The sequence below is a fragment of the Lynx rufus genome, unplaced genomic scaffold (genome assembly GCF_022079265.1).
Source record: "Lynx rufus isolate CCGP_SWC_20201006 ecotype Redwood Valley unplaced genomic scaffold, mLynRuf1.p SCAF_12, whole genome shotgun sequence".
Classification (NCBI taxonomy): Eukaryota; Metazoa; Chordata; class Mammalia; order Carnivora; family Felidae; genus Lynx; species Lynx rufus.
Genome location: NW_025814826.1, coordinates 6,784,226 through 6,803,107, shown reverse-complemented (window position 1 = coordinate 6,803,107; position 18,882 = coordinate 6,784,226). Strand labels below are relative to the sequence as shown.

General features: G+C 44.9%; 1 protein-coding gene across 4 annotated transcripts in view; it reads left to right on the top strand.

Annotated features, from left to right (window-relative positions):
* The window catches only part of ST18 (ST18 C2H2C-type zinc finger transcription factor), a 67,617-nt gene extending 49,375 nt beyond the window's left edge, over window positions 1–18,242 (top strand). For all 4 annotated transcript variants that reach the window (XM_047073718.1, XM_047073721.1, XM_047073719.1 and 1 more), the window contains 7 exons: window positions 708–770; window positions 873–953; window positions 1,918–2,139; window positions 6,993–7,081; window positions 12,458–12,561; window positions 14,985–15,128; window positions 18,057–18,242. In XM_047073718.1, the coding sequence (XP_046929674.1) occupies window positions 708–770; window positions 873–953; window positions 1,918–2,139; window positions 6,993–7,081; window positions 12,458–12,561; window positions 14,985–15,128; window positions 18,057–18,197 (844 nt within the window). In that variant the 3' untranslated portion in view covers window positions 18,198–18,242. The remainder of the gene's footprint in view (window positions 1–707; window positions 771–872; window positions 954–1,917; window positions 2,140–6,992; window positions 7,082–12,457; window positions 12,562–14,984; window positions 15,129–18,056) is intronic.
* The last annotated feature ends 640 nt before the right edge of the window (window positions 18,243–18,882 follow it).

The following is an 18,882-nucleotide window of genomic DNA, read 5'->3' as shown; positions in this document are numbered from 1 at the left end:
TTAACGTGCCAAGTCTCGGGAGCTCACACATACCACTCTCGTCCGTGTGAATTTAATAGATTATCATGGTCGTGGAGCAAATCAAAGAAAATAAATTGTGCACAAAAACAACTTGGAAAACTTTTTTTTTTTCTTAAGTGAAAAAGAAAAACTTTGCATGATGTAGACAGAAGGCCAGCAGTAGGTTGCAGGCCAAATTTCTGATTCCTCCCAAAATAAAGTCAAAAAGAGGAAGAAAGAAAGAAGGTAGGATAACAGCTAATGCATTGTCTGCCAAGCATCACATGGTAGTTATCTTATACATCTTAACATATTCTTTATTTTTTTACTTTTTTTTAACATTTATTCATATTTTGAGAGACAGAGAGAGAGCACAAGCAGGGGAGGGGCAGAGAGGGGGGGAGACACAGAATCCAAAGCAGGCTCCAGGCTCTGAGCCATTAGCACAGAGCCCGACGCAAACTCACGGACCGCGAGATCATGACCTGAGCCGAAGTGCGACGCTTAACAGACTGAGCCACCCAGACGCCCCCACCTTAACATATTCCTTAAAAATGTATTCTTAGGCAAAAACTCATTACATTTAAGGGGGAAAAAAAGAGCCCCACAAAAAGCAACTCGTTCTGTTTAGTTCTACTTGAACGTGGCATGCTCCCCTTCCCTCCCCCACAACCACGCGGCGGGCACTCTGTTCCTGTGTTTTCCAGGTGTCCAACCCCGGGTTGCGATGGTTCCGGGCACGTGACTGGAAACTACGCTTCCCACAGAAGGTAAGATCGATTTCATTTCGGAAGTAGCGAAATCAGAACTCTGCCGCAGCGGCCAGTGAGATCACGTGGTTTGGTTTTGTTCTCTGTCATGCACATATTTAGTTTGTCCGGCTGCCCTCGTGCCAGGAAAGGTGGTGTCAAAATGACTCCTACAAAGGAAGAAAAAGAAGATCCTGAACTCAAGTGAGTGTGACCGTTGAGGTGGGGCACCGGGGCCAGAAGCCGCTTGTTGGTCAGATGGGCAGGACATTGGTTGGGAAGCAACTGAGCGTTTGGGGAGAGGGGGTAGCCTATGAAATGCACGGACGCTTGAAGCAGCAGTCAGAGGGCTTAAAAGCTCAAGAAAATTGTCTTGTTCCTAGCTATGTGTACACAGTTCTTTGATAATGCAAAATAACAATAATAATAAAGAAAAGAGGAAGTTTATACTTTTAACAGAGTTTTAAATGGAAAGCAGCCTGGTGGAAGGGCCATAGCGTGATAAATATGGCAACATTTCCCCCCAACACTTTAATTTTCATTAAGGTACAATTTTGTCTAAATTAAATTCCCTCTGCTGAGAAATGTGCTACCAAGTCTTGGATACTATAGGCAGCTACAGATGTAGAAGTTTGTAAATCTCTTGCTCTACAACATTTCTAAACGCGTTACTTCGGCATTTAAGAAACCAGCGTCCCCATTCTACGGGCAATGTGCCATACAATGTAGGGCAAAGTGGTTAACGTTTTATACACTTGGTCTTTTGTTTGGAGGCAGCCTAACACAGTGCTCACGTGATTGGCTCTAGACCTAAAACGTGTGGGTGTGAACATGACTCCACTTCTAGGAAAATGGGTGGCAAGTTACCTGAGCTCCAAAAGTTTTCCCCGCCTAAAAAACGGGATAATAACGCTCTCTGCCCGACGGGTTTATAGTGAAGCTTACCTGAGATCATGCACGAACCTTCCTTAGCTTGGGCCTGCGGACCACTCTGAGAATACAATGCTGTTTTGCTAGTTGGACTGGCATTTTCAGAGCTCCTTAATTTCACACTTGCCATCTATTTGGTATGGAATCGCCGCTGCCTTCCCATTCACCTAGTTACAGTGCTTCCTGCAGAGGTTTCCCCTGGCTCCCTGCTGGTAACGTCTCTGCTCTGTCTCTCTAGATGTCCTGTGATAGGGTGTGACGGCCAAGGTCACATATCAGGTAAATACACGTCCCACCGCACAGCTTCTGGCTGTCCCCTGGCCGCCAAGAGACAGAAGGAGAATCCTGTCAATGGGGCCCCCCTCTCCTGGAAACTGAACAAACAAGAGCTGCCACACTGTCCCTTGCCAGGCTGCAACGGGCTGGGCCATGTAAATAATGTTTTTGTCACCCACAGAAGGTAACGTCTGTTTTCTGTCTTTTGTTGTGTTGTTGTTGTGAGGGTGTGTCACCTCAGTGGCTTTGGGTCGAGGTGGGGAATCCCTCCTGGGGGTCATCAGTCGTAGCCCTTCAGATGTTGCGACGAGTCTTGCCAGATCGATGTTTGGTGACTTCGAGGAATGAAAAATGCTATTTTCTCTGTTTCTGAAACTTTACTCCGTAGTTTGCAAGGGCTGTAGAAATTGCATTTGGTTTTGGGGTTCTAAAATTTGCTTATGCTGCTACTTTTTAATGGTTTAGTCTTTTAACAGTCCGCTTCGATTTCAAGTGGTGATATTTACTCCGTTATGCGGCGTAATTGTAAACTTTCTCTTTACATATTTATGTCCCTCCCTCTCGTGAACTGGCTCGATTTCAGGCCAAATTGTAGTTATTTTGCTGCTGGGGAGATGTGACTCATCCCCAGCAGCCAGAAAGAGAATGACACAGTGACTACTAAGGATACCACAGGATGAAAGAGGTTTAGAAAACCCTTTATAGTTTCACAATGACTTAATTCCTTTATCACTGGGTGTCGTGGATTTCAATGGAGTCCTTTGTTGGGAACACTGATCTTCGTCCAGCTTTTTGGTTCACATTCTACCTAAAGAAAAGAGGCTAGAAGATTCACCACACACTTCTCTAATCAAGGAGGGCCCTTCTAGTCTTCTGGCCCCCTGTGCACGATGCGGATTTGACATCCAATGCAGCTTTAGTGAGCCCTGATGCTTTGCGTATGCAAATTGAGCAAAGCGGGGGCGTTCTGGATTTTGTTTGATTTTAAAGATACGTATCAATGGCATCAGAAAATTAAGCCTTCCAGGAATTGCTGTTTTAAGTGGACGTATAGCCATATCTGCTTATCGAGAAAACCTAAATTTTTGAAGTGGTTTTTTTTTTCTGATTTTCAAATGCACGGTCATGTTCACAACAGCACACATTGTCCTGAGTTTGAGTCATTATTTCATATTCGGGAAGGACACTCACAAATCAAGTGTGCCTGATGGCGTGTTAACTGCCAAGTAGCGTTACTTCCTTATCGCGGACTCGGTAATATCCATGTTAACACCGATAATGAAATATTAACGCCGTCCTATGGGGGGCACATCCCTCGGTCAGCAACAACAGAATTATCTTTAAAAATCATGAAGTTTTAAATGATGACACCGAGGCTTGGTGAGGATAGAGAGCAACGGGGGCTGTCACTAGAGGTGCAAGAGAATCGCTAGAGCCGATCCCTTCAGGAAGTCAGGTTGAGAAAAGAACAGATGAACATTCCCAGCCACCTAGACACCGAGCTGATAGGCTTACGCCTTGGAGAGTCTCCTGCACACGGAAGCCCAGAGACATGTCAGAGAATGTCTATGGGAGCGTTGCCCTCCTAAGTCCAAACTGGGACCCACCCACATGCCCGCTGACAGTCAAGTGCATAAGTGAGCAGTGGTCCACGGTGAAAAGGAAGTGAAGCCTCAGTGGATTTTAGAACACAATGCTGAGTGGGAGAAAATGCTGGAGAATATGTGTGGTGTGATTCTGTTTCCAAAAAGTTAAAAACAAGGAGCAGAATTGCATTTTAGAAAGCTAGGTCTTCACCTACAGGCAATGGTGATCTCTGGGGGCAGGAGAGGTGACTGTTGAGGGCACGGGAGCTTCAAAGTCATTTTCGTGTTTGAAGGTAAAAGGTGTTCACCTTGACGGTGTTCTTTAAACTGCGAATATACATTGTATGTATCAATGCACATATTACGTGCTTCATGATAAGAAAAAGGAAATTATGAGTCAAAAAATATAAGCTTCAGTATTAATGCCAAGATAGAACTTTGTAGGAGAAAGAAAATAATTAAGTGTTTAAACAAATGAATAATTCAGATTTCACTGTTCTTTACCGGAGAGTTCTCTTGCTGTTTAAAGGGTTTAAGAGACTGAATTTACTTTGGCGTATTCTCTTTAAGGTGGAATGCTTCTCTTTACTCTAGATAGAATTTAATGAACTAACGTAATAAAATGCCTAGCTTATAGCCTGGCACATAATGGTGTTTAACCCAGACGATTTCCTTTCCCTTTCATAAAAATTATATTAACATCTGCATATACATACATACATATATATATATGCAGTAATTCATTAATAATTCATTAAAGTGAGAATGACTTATGCTAAAATAGCACGTTTTAACCTCTGATACACTTTTATATATTCTGTATTTTGACCCTCAAATCCCTGAGGTTTTTTGGTACTCTCTCCGCTCGCGGACAATAGCTAACATCTATTCAGGGCACGCTCTGTTCCAGTAGAGAGCACTGTTCTAAGTACCTTACGTGCTTTATTCCTTTAATCCTTTACAAAACCCTGTGAGCTACAGAGGTAGTGCAATTACCCTCCACCGACAGAAGAGGACAAGTGCAGGGAGGTTCAGGAATTGCCCTTTTGCAGGCGGTGTCGGGCCAGCAGCGCCCCTGTCGTGACCCTCCTTGGTGTTCGGTGAATCTTTCTGTGTGCCAGCCTCACGCACACGGTTTGCCCCCAGCCATTCTCTAAGGTAAATTCTGCCGTTTTTTTCATGCTAACATTCCGCAAAACGGGAATAAGTACAAAATTTACCTTAGAGGATGGTCGAGAACAGTTTGGCCCATGCATTTACATCAGCATAATATTTACAGACTATTTTAAAACCTTGCTTTAAGTCTTACATGACAAACTTCTACTCTGAAAAAAATAGCAGTCTGAGAAGACAAATGATTTTATATTAACACACACACACACACACACACACACGATGGATGTTTGTAGTTTCAGAACCAGAACTTGTATGACCTCATTTAGTGCTATGCCAGAACTTTGTAATTTGTTTGAGAGCTTTAATATACACAGTGATGTCCATGTAAATCGTGTCATCTGCTATTTCACTTTAACAAGGCAGATGAAGATATAGTTTAACATCGCGCTGATAAGTGGTAGACTTATAAACGGGGTCAAAACCATTGTGACCTGCCTTTTCTCCTGCCTTTGCAACTCGGAGCCCAGACCGTGATGGTGACACACACCCTAGCCAGCCTCCACCTACGCAGCAGGTGGAAACCCCGTGGAGGACGTGTTCATCCTCAAATGGGAAGACAACCGTTGATCGTATTTTCCTATCCCATTGTTTTACATTTAAGATTTGTTTCACCCCCTGGAAGATATAACTACGGTGGAAAATACAAAATATCGAGTGGTATTTTGAAATCATATCCTCACTTTCATAACTTCCCGTACGCTTTAGCTCTAAGTCACACAGCTGCGGACGCGTCACTAACTCTCCTCACCACTGTTACAACTGGACGTGTGTTGCCCTGTGGTAGGAACAGAGCAGATTGTTTAGAGGACAGGGCCAGAGAATTTTCCTGAGCTCTTAAAAGCCATCACTGTTCCACTACAAGTGGACTTACAGGTCACTTTCAAAATCCACCTTACCAGCTAAATACTAATCTTGTACATGACAGTTTTCTGAGAACACACTATGTGACATAAAGACAGACTTGTGCTAACTTTGCAGAAAAAATACAGATAATGAAGCTTATAGGCCACACTTTACAGTGAGAAGCTCACAAAATAGGGAAAATCCAGTTTACGGTTCTGTTTGTGCTTTTTCATTATTTTCTTTTCCGGTGCTAAATATTTCATAACTTAGCAAATTTTGGCAAACCACATGGCCTTCTTTTTATATGTAATATTATATATCTATTATTTTTATATTTCACATAATCTCCATATAGAATGACTTAGAAGTCATTTAAAAATGTTCATTTAGCAAACATTTATAAGGGGCTTTGCTTCAGAAATATTTTTTTTCACTCTGCTGAGTGTCCTGATGTTCAGGTCGAAAATGATTGTTTCATATACGAATTGTAACCAAATGTCTGTGGGGAAAAAATATTTGAAGTGGCTGATTTGTGACCATTTTTAATGGTGCTTAAAAATCCTGTCTCTAAACATATAGCAAAGTTGCAACAGAATCAATGGTTGCTTAAAAGAACAAAACTGTCTCATCACGTACTATAAGACACAAGTTTTGTTCAACGTTGTCATGATCATTTTGGTGCAATTTAAATAAAACAGGTGACATTAAAGAAAGGAAGCATAGTGGAAGGGTGTAGCTATTAAGGAAAAGGGGTAAACCCCACTGCAGGAATAGACACTGCCCACAGGGAGCGCATCTGAATATATTTACAGTGCTTCCTTTTAGTCTCCTTTCGGAGTAGAGATTTTTTAAATGACAATTAACGTTTTAAAAGCTAGAGGATAAATTAGAAACAGTCCCATGCCCAAATGGTATGTGCTACACCTGTTTATTTTTATTATTTTGGGTGTGTATTAATTCAAGCCATTCTGTAAAGATCAGACTACAGTGTATAAGAAACAGGAGGAACAAGATTCTGCTGTATTATTCATGGAATTTTGACTAATTTGGAACAATTGTTATTTGTAGCACATACGTACAGTCTTACATTTATGGAAAATAAAGGGACCCCTACAAAAAAAGGCACTTATATGAATGCAGAATAGTAACTTTAACAAAAGTAATTAAATGATAGTATCAGCAGTAGCTATTTGTGTTTTGATTTAAAGAACAAAAACACAAAGCACTATTACATTATTTGAGGGCCTTTGCTTTCGTTTTCATAGATGTTACATGTTATTTCTACAAAGAGACTGCAGATTATAATGTAATTACTTGGCAGGCAAAGACAGTAAGTGGGAATACAAAATTTTAATTTTTGTAAGACGCAATGCATGTGAAAAGGGAGAAATAATATGTATTTCACACATTGGTATAATTTCCATGTTCACAGCTTATCTGGATGTCCTCTAAATGCACAAGCCATCAAAAAGGGCAAGGTCTCAGAAGAACTGATGACCATCAAACTCAAAGCGACAGGCGGTAAGAGCACAGAGCTGAAGGCCGCCGTCCCCACCAAGGTCTCAGCCGGCTCCCCAAAGTGTTCTTGTGCCAAGGGATTCTCTAAGTGGGAAGTGCGATTTTAATATACAAGAAGGAAGCTTTCCTTGAATTTGAACTAGAGCCATAACTTCGTCTAAAATGCAATTTCTTGGGTTTTTTCCCTTCCTTCTTAGTAAGGATCTCCAACGGAAAATCAAGCAATGCTATTCAAGGGATTAGGAAACACTGGGTGAACTTTTGTTTCCCAGTGCTCAAAACGATAGCTTTTGCACTAGTGTGTGTGTGTGTGTGTGTGTGTATGCGCACACGTGCGCGCGTTCCCGGTATAAGTCTTCTATTAAATTTCAAGAAATACAGTTTTTGGCATTTATCTTTGAATCCTCAAATTTTGTTCCATACTCAGAATATTTTTGTGATGAATCTGGATGAATTAAATTTATATCCAAATCTGTATCTGTATTTCCCTAGTGTCAATGCCTCATCGAAGTTAATAGATGCAGTTTCTGAGCTCTGTCTTTGGATCCTTCAATTTTCCTTTGACTCTTGAGCGCTTTCCCCAAGATTTCTCATCACTATTATCTCAGGCACGTGTTGTTTCCTTAGAACATCATTCTAAAGCATCCGGAAACCATGGCAAAGCAATCGTGTTTGCGTTGGAGATTTATTTGATGGTGTCTTTGGCACATAACTGGAACGGAGCAACCGTTACTTTACTTCTTCGAAAGCGTTGCTCCATTTTTTTAACTTGTGTGTGAGTTTTTAGAACGAAGATGCGCAATATCCAAAGGAGGGCAACACTTTTGAGCTTCCTACTTCCCTCTAAGGCTTTCATCTGCCATCAGATGCGTTATTTCAAGTGGCCCCTTGGGGACCTGCTCTTCCTCCCGCAGCCACCGCTAAGAGGCGAAGGGGGTTGGGGGAGGAATAGACCCGCTGGGGGTTAGGGGCTGCGCTCGCCATTCTGTCCCACATTTAGATGCTCAGCGAAAGTGCTTTCTCCAGGTGTCTTCCTTGTTCTTTACAAATACTCCTCACTTCTCAGCAGCCTCTTAGCACATGCTCTGTGAAACTGGCACAATTTAATATTTATTTATTCACATGTCACCTTATTTCAAACAATATGTAAATGAAAGGGAGTGCGATGCTACATTAAAAAGGAAAAGCTACTTAGAAAGTAATTCAAAAAAAAAAAAAAATGAGACAAAAGGAGATCGAAGATAAGGAAGCCAGGTGGGCCAAGCCTGAGGATCCCGGAAGGAACGTGTGAGGCAAGGCACTTCGCGGTGGGTCAGAAGGGATCTCGGATGTGACTTCCGGCTTTTCAGAAGCCAAAGCAAAAGGAGAATATAATCGCTCTGAGAATCACACCGTCAGTAAGTAAATTCGGAGCAAAGAGTTTCTCGGGAACTGAGTGCGTGAAGAAAACATTTCCCATGAATCTTCATTATAAGAACCCAGCAACACCTTGAGCAGTAAAGGTAACGGAAGTCACAGAAGTCGCAGGCTGCTCCTGATAAAGAACAAGACGCCCAGCTGTTGGCACTACAGCAACTTACAGCGAAGCCGTGCGGGGCACACGGCTCTGCTGGGCTGCCCAAACCCCCTGGTAGACGGTCACAGAACCCTGGGGGCGGCTGGACTGCACACACGTCCTTCGAAAGGTGCTTTATAAATTGAGCATCTTCAGCCGAACTTTCAAAGGACACGGGCAGCAGCAAGATGGCTAGAAAACATTGACAAGTGTCTGATCTGCCTCTATTCCAAACGGGCCAGGACATTGGAAATGGCACAGCCTCACAATCTAAGGAGCCAGGGACTGATGCTCATCGAAAGCCCGAGAACCCACAGTGACTTGTGTGTGAGGAAAACCCCACCTGGTTCAAGTCAGGGTCAGCGAGGACATAAGTTCATTTGAGGTCCTCTAGAACAGTGGGGCATCGTCCCCTAGTCCCCTGGCCCCCTGCCTTGACGCTTGGACACAGCCGTGGTTCCCTGGATGACTTACAAAGGGGGTGTAACCCAACACTCTCTAGGCCCTAAGAAGAAAGTCAAATTGCAGTGAACTCAAGAGTGCATATGACTGTCAGCCTCCTGGTGGGCTATATGAAGTTAAACTGGGTACAGATCATTCAGGCAAATTGGTTAGTTGCAGGACACGTTGGGAGCATTTTACCGACAAACCAGTTAAAACATGGAAGCTCTACACCAAAACACTTACATTCACTTTAGAAGAATTGGTCTTTAGCTCTCTGCCCTTGCCATAATTAAATTGCCACCCTAATTTTTTAAACCATGACTAGTCCTTGATAGTAAAATTACAATGTCTGTACATGAACAAATGCTTGCCCTTCTATTCTTTGTGGGACAAGTAAAAGTTATGATGGTTGACCTACGTATACGTTCTTATACTTAGTAGACCTTTCTAGGTCTTTCCATGTTCTAAATATTGTTATACATCATTCTTTTCTGGATAGAGCTCTAACTACTTAAAGCCCCTTACAAGTTGAGTATATCTGCTGTATATGAGTATATGCATCCCTTATAAATTTATACAGAATATAAAATATCGTTATAAATTAGGTAATCCCTAGTTATGTATATTAGGCACAGATTTAACCCAAGCAAAGAAAGCACCTTCCTTTGCTTTTAAACAGGTACACCCTTTAAAGAAACAGGGCCACTGAATAGTTCAGCAGAATACTCCTTGGAAAGTTTATATGGCTTCCTTGGTTAACAATACATAGCTGGCCTACCCCAGGGCCCTACTTCCACTCTACGTTCTGTCGTGTGTGTATCTGTCAGAGAACATCAGTGCACACATTTTATGGATACTTTCAAAATACATTAAATATCTATGCTAAAGGTAGCATTATAATGGTTGAGAAAACATATTCTCGAACCGGAGAGCTTGTGTGCTGAATCCCAGCTCTACTTAACCCCTTCATGCCCTGGTTTTCCCATCTTTAAAATGAGTAATAAGCGTACCTGCTTCATGGGATCCTTAAGAGGATCCAGCGAGCTCACACTGGCAAGTGCAGGTGTGAAGCTCATCTGTTGCAGCCTCCCAGCTCCACTCCGCTCAGAGGCTCTTAAAGACCGTAGGTACGGAGAGGAGGGGGGCAGACAAATAGATCAGTAGAAATAAATAAAGTCATGTATTCATGGGGAAAAAAATTACAAAAAGATTGGCTGAAATGCCTCCTCCCCCCAAATAAAATAAAGTATCTCCCCCAATCCCGGAAGTCATAATGAAAACATTAGTTCATGTATTCATTAATTGCATGATGATTTATGGAATTTATGGAATTATGGAGAATTTATGCTATTACCGTTTTGTGAGATCTCGTCTCCAAATCATACCTTTCCCATAGGTGTCCAGGTACCTTTTGTTACGAGGCATCTTCTAAATGGCCCCATCGTGGTCAAGAGACGTGAGCGTTCTCACTCTCATTGGATGCCAGGGGAACGCAATCCTAACTAGATCTCAGTACCGAGAATCGGGGCTGTCAGAGTCTTCTCGAAAGCATCCATGACTTAACAGCCAAAATTAAACCCTTGGTTTTCCCTCTGGAAGCTGCCATTCCGCTAGCCTTCCTCATCCCAGGGATGCCACTAGTCGCCAGCTGCTTGAGCAGAAACAAATGGTCTTCCTCGAGGACTCCGTTCACTCATCCCCTTTCTTCCATCCGTCACAAGTATTGCAAATCCTACCTGCAAGTTTTATTTGAGTGCACTTCCGTCAGCCCTGCTTCCACTGCCATGGGGCAAAGGGCCATCCGACGAGCCAGGACCCCAGGGATAATCTCCTAACCAGTCTCCTGGTTTCTACCGGCTCCCTTTCACCGCATCCTCTACTCAGGACTGAGCTATGCTTTTGAAAAGCCAACCAGATCGCATCAACTCCCCTGCTTAAAACTCTTCACGGGTTTCCACTGCCCGAGAATAAACCCAAGCTCTTTGTGAGGTGGCCTGCTTTCGTCACACACCGTGTGTTCATTCACGGGGGCCTTCTTACAGTCCAAGGAGCAGACCTTCCCATTCATTGCCTTCCCACCCCAGGCCTCTGTGCTTTCTACTCCGTCCCCCGCGATGCTCATCCCACCCGGGTCCCAAGCTTTTCATGGGCCTGCCTTTTTTGTAGTGGTAAAGGCTCAGATTAAAAGAGCCTTCCCCAGTGAGGGTTCTCAAAGCACCGCATGTGTTTCCTTCCCAGGTCTTCATCTTTTATCAGACTTAGGGTCTGCCTCACCAGATACTATGTAAGAAAATGCCATTTTCTGAAGTGGAAGTTTATTCCAAAGAGACAGAAAGGAAAAACAATTTGACAAAGAAATATAGCAATAGAAGCTTTCGTCTGCTGAAATCAGAAAAATGCCAAGTGCTTAGAGCACGCGGAACATGTTTAATTGGGAATCTGCGCTCCCTGGTGTCATCCAAATCAAGTATCTCAGACCCAGTTGTCTGAAGAAGATCCTGTCTAGGGTAGCAACCAGTTGAGCTCGGTGCTCGGAATTCTCCAGGTGCAGCCAGCCAGTTCGGAATAAATCCTGAGTCCCGTATCCCGGATGTTACAGAACCATTAGTGTGGTCCTGGGGAATTGTGTATTTTTTCTTAGGAGCCGTGTCCCACGGTTGACTCGTACTCAAAACGATCTAGGTCCTGAACTGCCGGGATCTTAGCTGTCGGTTCGCTTTTCTTCTTTACTGAATCTCGGAGCCCAGTGTTAGATCGATCTCGTGAAGTAGTCTCTTCATTGGTGCCCGCTTGGCCCGTTTTGATTCAGGCACTTAATTCCTTAACAATAAGGAAGCACGTGCCCACAAAACGGCCACCTGGTTTTTCCTGCTTTGTGGAAAGCTTCAGGGCTTACGGGGTCGTTTTAACATTATATTGGTAAGCGTTGTTCGCGTTGTTTTTGGTGGGCGTGCCGTGTGTTGCCAGGTTGGGCTTTTGTGAATGTGCCGCGTACGTCTCATGCCCGCCTCCCATTGCACACAGGCGGCCGTTTGTCTCGGGTGTGGACCTGGGAATGGAGTTGCTGGGTCACAGAGCATGGGAAGCCCACCTTCAGGGGACAAGGGACTCTTTTCCAGGGTAGTAACCCCAGGGCAGAATGTAGAAATGTAGAAAAGTAGAAAAAGCTCTTTTCTACTCCCTCGTCTCACAAAGAAATCCCATCTTGTAACTCTGGAACCCACTCTTTTAGAATCTTGGATATGGGTCAGGGTAAACATTCAGCATGTCAAATTAACGTCTAATTCTCACTTAGCAAACCACAAACGAAACATAAAATGACTTGTATTCTCATTGTCTCACATTTCCGTTTGCACTCAAGAGGGTCTGACTCTTTGTAGGTATAGAGAGTGATGAAGAAATTCGGCACCTGGATGAAGAAATAAAAGAACTGAATGAATCCAACCTTAAAATTGAAGCAGATATGATGAAACTCCAGACGCAGGTAAAAACAACAAAACGACAGAAAGCTATTCGTTGTCTTTAAAGTGATCACGACCATTAGTGGGGGCAAAACACTGAACAATTAAACCCTGTGATGAAAGATAAACCGTTACCTTACTATGAATACACTGAGCGTGCCTCGGTGACACCATATTGCAAAGCTTGGGTAGGTAGGTCGGTCACCCCGGGCCACCACTGGTTTGGTAGCTGGAGGCAAAGCTACTCGTGCGTTTGTCTTGGGTGCGTTAAAGGATTTAGAAGCAAAGCCGATCGTCCTGTAATTAGAGTCCCGCAGAACACATGGTGATTTAGAAAAATTGTCACGAAAAGATACAAGAAGACTTAGTTTTATTCAAAACTCAAATAAAACAGAGCAACTTTTCCCACTTACTTTTTCTGGAACACCTCTGAACGTGTGTTTGTTAGAAACAGGTCTTTCTGGGGGCGCCTGGGTGGCTCAGTCAGTTGAGCGTCCGACTTCGGCTCAGGTCATGATCTCGCAGTTTGTGAGTTCAAGCCCCGCGTCGGGCTCTGTGCTGACAGCTCAGAGCCTGGAGCCTGTTTCAGATTCTGTGTCTCCCTCTCTCTCTGCCCCTCCCTTGTTCACGCTCTGTCTCTCTCTGTCTCAAAAATAAATAAACGTTAAAAAAAATTAAAAAAAAAAAAAAGGAAACAGGTCTTTCTGGAGATTTTCCTGGACAGAGTGTTTACTGAAAAAACCCAAGCAGTTTCTCAGTTCTGTAATCTCCTGTGTTATGTCTGCACCAACCCCTGACTAAATGTATCCAAATGGAAATTAAAAGTTCAGTCCAGGATTTTTTTTTTTTTTTAACACGAATAATGACCATATTGCAGCAAGGCAGAGGGATGAGAATAATGAGACAAAGCCTGGGCAGAAGTTTCTTCCCCCCTTCTGTCTTCTCCTGAAACATGGGGTTTTGGGGCCTTTCTGGTTACTGACTCTCAGAAGTCCTCACTCACTGTGGCTTGAAACAGAACTTGGTTTCCTAAGCCACCGTGACCAGTTTTATAATCTCCTTTTAATAGCTAGCAGGTATACAAAAGAGCTTGACGCATTGGTTTACAAATCATGGGGACCCCTCTCGGGAACCATTCGTGAAGCAAGCAAGACCTCTGCCCTCAACGAGCTTAAAGTCTAGAAGGGGGAGATACAGGATAAAAAAATCGTACGTGACAAATTACATTGTGTGAGACAAGGGGACAGGGAGAGGTGGCCGGATTTTAACCTGGGCCTGGGAAGAAGGAAATGTGTTGACAGAGACTTGAGAAGCTGAAGGGGGTCGTCAAACAGGTATGGGGGCAGAGCATTTCAAACCGTAAAAACCACAAGTGCAAAACCCCTAAATCCTGAGAAGGCCCAGAGTTCTGAGAAAGAGCAGAGGGGAGCGTGTGCAGGTGAGTGATGGAGGTGGGGATCCCAAGAGAGGTCACCCATGGGGCGTCCCGGACGCCCGTTTAAAGAGCTTGGTTTTTATTGCAGAACCATTGGGTTTTTATTATTATTGTTATTATTATTTTAATGTTTACTTTTGAGACAGAGAGAGACCGAGCATGAGTGGGGGAGGGTCAGAGAGAGAGGGAGACACAGAAGCCGAAGCGGGCTCCAGGCCCCGAGCTGTCGGCACAGAGCCCCACGTGGGGCTCGAACTCACAGACCGTGAGATCGTGACCTGAGCCGAAGTCGGACGCTCAACCGACGGAGCCACCCAAGTGCCCCAGAACCATTGGTTTTCATTTTGGCTTTAATGCAGAACCATTACGGGGTTTTGAGCCAGTATCGGTCAATAAATCCATCATATTTGATCTATTTTCGGGCTTACATTTGAAGAGACTGGTATTGGTAACTGTTGAGGACGAGCCAAGAAGAGATTGCATGGGGCCAAGCCAGGTGCAGGGCCACCCGTGAGAAGGCATCCACGGTCACTCCAGGGGGTGGACCCAGGGGCCGGCAGTGCAGGTGGGCACGGTGTCCATCTTGGAGACTGCGAAGGAGGAGCCCAGTGGGTGTGCAGTGAGAGAGAAAGAGAGCCTTCAGGGACACCTCGAAGGTCTGCGCGAGGTTCAAGTTGCCACCGTTTGGGTGGGCGAGGACTGCGTGTGGAGCGGGATTGGGGGAAGCAGCGAAGGCTCCCTCTTGCACCTGCTGAGCTGGAGACGGCCACCGTCCGGCCACGCGGAGAGGCGGAAGTGGCGACTCCCGGGAGAAGTCCGGGCTAGAGCTGTAAACTTGGCGATGTGATCCCAAGACTTAGAGTGGTCGCATGGGTTGCGGTTTGGTGAGGAGAAGCTGGGGGGCACGCGCTCCTTGGCAGTGAGGGTGAGCGGGCGCCCTTCCCCCGGGGAGAGAAGCCTTTCGCGCTCCCCCAGATCAGCCGCTCCTACCCCAGGTCCTTTCCGTTGCAGATCACATCGATGGAGAGCAACCTAAAGACCATAGAGGAGGAGAACAAGCTCATAGAGCAGAACAACGAAAGCCTGCTCAAGGAGCTGGCTGGCCTGAGCCAAGCTCTCATCTCCAGCCTCGCGGACATCCAGCTCCCGCAGATGGTAAGTCCGAGGCGGCACCTCCGCAAGCAAGGTCGCCGCCGGGCTGCCGGCCACGGCCGCTGCCCGGCGACGACCTCCCCGCCGGGGACCGTGGCGGATACGCAGGCCAAGTTACAGTAAGGCGGAGCGTGCTGGATCTCGCCCGAGTCCTTTAGAGGCGGCGGCTGATTCAAATCTCCTTTACCATGTGAGATGAATGTCGGAGGCCAGAGCCCCCTCACTAAAAGTTTGTTTCTAAATGGAAAGCTTAAGCCAGCCACCCAACTCAAGAACCATTTAAAAAAAAAAAAGTTGTTTAACTTGGTGGGGTTTTTTCCTGCTAAGCATGAAGAACATACTTAAGTTCTCCCATGGAATAAAAAAGTGAGCAAGACATCCTTTCAAGACCGAAACGTGTTTGAGTTTTGGCAGCTATTTAAACTGCAGAGATGACGGGTTTCTATCACGTTTTCGTCAATAAAACACACATTTGGAAGAGAGGCTGCATTGTTGAATGCTTTTCATTTCATTAATGCGTGCATTTTTAGAACAAGTTTTTTAAAGCTGCAAATCTTTTATACAGAATGATTTAAAGAAGCAGCAGTTTAGTGACAAAAGATGACTGGGTTTCCTGAAAGCACGAAATCCTTCAATTTACCCCACTTTCCAGCATGGAGCCCTCATCCGACTCAATTCCAAATGTGTCTCTTGACAATAAGAAAAGAAAATCGATAATGTAATAATAGAGAACACAAAGGAAAATAAATTATTACTTTATGGCCAGTATCAAGGTAAATTATTGGATATTATTATGATACTATTTATGAACGTTTGTGTAATTCCTACTTGAAATTTGTATTCATTAGTAGCTCTTCCTTCACAAGTGTCATAAAAATAATCACTACCATACAAAGGACCATGTACCCCATACAGCTGTCTACAAGGCATTCTAGTGGTGAGATTTAGGGCTGATTACACTACCCGTTCACACACGCAGACACCAAAGACTGAGCCTCGGCATTCGCATTCCGTAGCTGAGGAAATCAAAGTTCAGAGAGTTCGTGTAATTTGATCAAGGTTCAAGAGCCAGGTGAACCCGGCTTTACCGTGTGGCCTTTACTCACCTTGCCGCCAGGGTCGTAGTCGGGTTACAGACTCTCCAAGAAACACACAACACACAGGGCAAACAGGAAACCGTCGTTAGATGACATTCATGATTTAACTCAGCACTTTGCTGAAATAAGACACAGAAAGACAGACATCATGTGTTTTCACTCACATGTGAGTTGGGAAACTTAACGGAAGACCATGGGAGAAGGGAAGGAAAAAAGAAACAGTTACAGACAGGGAGGCAAACCATAAGAAACGTTTAAATACACAGAACAAACTGAGGGTGGAAGGGGGCGGGGGGTGGCGGGGGGTGGGGAAAATGGGTGACGGGCATCGAGGGGGGCACTTGTTGGGAGGAGCACTGGGGGTTGTATGGAAGCGATGAGTCACAGGAATCCACTTCCGATGCCAAGAGCACACTGCACATTGTATGTTAGCGAACCTGACAATAAATTACATAAAAATCAATCAATCAATCAATCAGCACTTTGCTCAGCACAACAAAATAACCGTCAGATTTAGCAAGCCTGCTTTCTAAATAGCAGCGATAACAATAACATCCTTTATAGTATTTAGACCTTTTTAAATGCTTTATTTTTGAGAGAGAGAGAGAGACAGAGACAGAGACAGAGCAAGAGCGGGGGAGAGGCAGAGAGAGAGGGAGACACAGAATCCGAAGCAGGCTCCAGGCTCAGAGCTGTCAGCACAGAGCCTGACGTGGGTCTTGAACCCACAAACGTGAGATCATGACCCGAGCCAAAGTCGGCGCTTAACCGACTGAGCCACCCAGGCGCCCCCAAAAATAAACTTTCTTTTTAAATTTTTTAATGTTTATTTATTTTTGAAAGCGTGAGAGCATGAGTGGGGGAGGGGCAGAGAGAGAGGGAGACACAGAATCCGAAGCAGGCTTCAGGCTCTGAGCCATCAGCACAGAGCCCGACGAGGGGCTCGAACTCACTGACCGTGAGATCATGACCGGAGCCCAAGTAGGATGCTTAACGAACTGAGCCACCCAGGCGCCCCGTATTTAGACCTTTAAAAAGTCCTTTCTTCAAGCATTTTGTGAAGCAAGTAAAGCACGTGTCACACATTTTCAAAAATGTGGGGAAATGGAGGCACCAGGAGGCGGTTAGTGGCATTCCCCCCGTGTCATCCATTTCCCTTCAGGCACGCGTGTGACTTACATGTATCAAGCGACCACTGTGTGAAGCACCCCACTAGGCAAAGGAGCTACCAAAACACACAAAAAGGATAAGGCACGAGCAGATCCCGACTTTGCGAATCTGAAATGCTACCTAGAAAAGAAACAGAAAAATAAAAAGCACATTACAATGATGTCGCAATGCATCGAGGGGACAATGGACAAAAAGGCGTCTGAGGATGAAAAAGGAACCATTTCCACCCGGCCTGTGAGCAACCTGCTCCGATCTTAGCCCTCAGTCCCAGCCCAGTGCTGCCACAGGAACCACCTGGTTCCGGCAAAGCCCCTCGGACGCTCACCTTCTGCAGACAGGGAGTCTGGGCCGTGCCGAGCGTGTGCAGTTGCTCAGGCTGGGTCTGGAGGGAAGTTGTGCAGCTTCGAGGGGTCCAGCCCAGTAGCTAGACCTCCACCTCGTGTGGCTCCAAGCTGAGCACAAAATTCCGGACGGTCCATCACATCCAGCCCGTTAACGGAGTAAAGACGGAACGGCCGAATCCCGACACCCTCCGTGCAGCCACGGGCACCCTTCCCTTCCCTCTCAGACTCTGGGGCCGTTGCTACCCTTTGTGTCACTCGGTCCCCCTTTTGTCCCAGCCTCAATCACTCTGATTCGTTCAATGTGTTTTATCTTCATTTAGGGACCTATCAGCGAGCAGAATTTTGAAGCATATGTAAATACACTGACAGACATGTACAGCAATCTGGAACGGGACTCTTCCCCAGAATGCAAAGCTCTGCTGGAAAGTATCAAACAGGCAGTGAAGGGCATCCATGTGTAGGACCACAGCGCTGCGGGGCAACAGAAATTGCGAACAGCGGGAACACAGCCGGATCTGGAAGGGGCCCCTGCGCTGCGAAGGCGCGCGGGTGGCCCTACTGCATTTACGATTGCAACATTGCACTAATCCCCACCCCCCCCAGCTGACATAAAAAGGAGAGAAGAACTATGATAGACTCTGTGGATTAAAAGCAATGCGGTCAAATATTAGATCTTATTTATTTTCATATGTTTTTATTTTATTTCTTCATTGCACTCTTTTGGGTTATTTTTGTTTGTTTTTGTAAAGTATATGTAAAATAAATGTGACATTTTTATATTTTATTTATTTCTAATCAAAGAGTTTTTTATCTTTTAACTGCATTTTGAAGTCTGCCATATTTTTACAAGTGTGTTTATTAATTTATTTTCCGATAGAGTTTAGAGAGAAAGGCTACTCTCACATCACATATCTTGCTGGGTTTCAATGAGAAAACCGAAAAGCAAGAAGGAAATCCTTGGCGAAGGACTGCACTACGGTCCGGTTTGATTTTTACTGCGCACTTCTTTTCCCCCCTTTCACTGGCTTTTGTATTTGTAAACGGGCTTGAGGCGAGGAGCGGGGAAGAAATAAGATAAATAGCGCCCACTAGTGGCAAGTGCGCACTCGCAGAAGCGCAGCGCACTGAAAGACCGCCTGTTCAGAA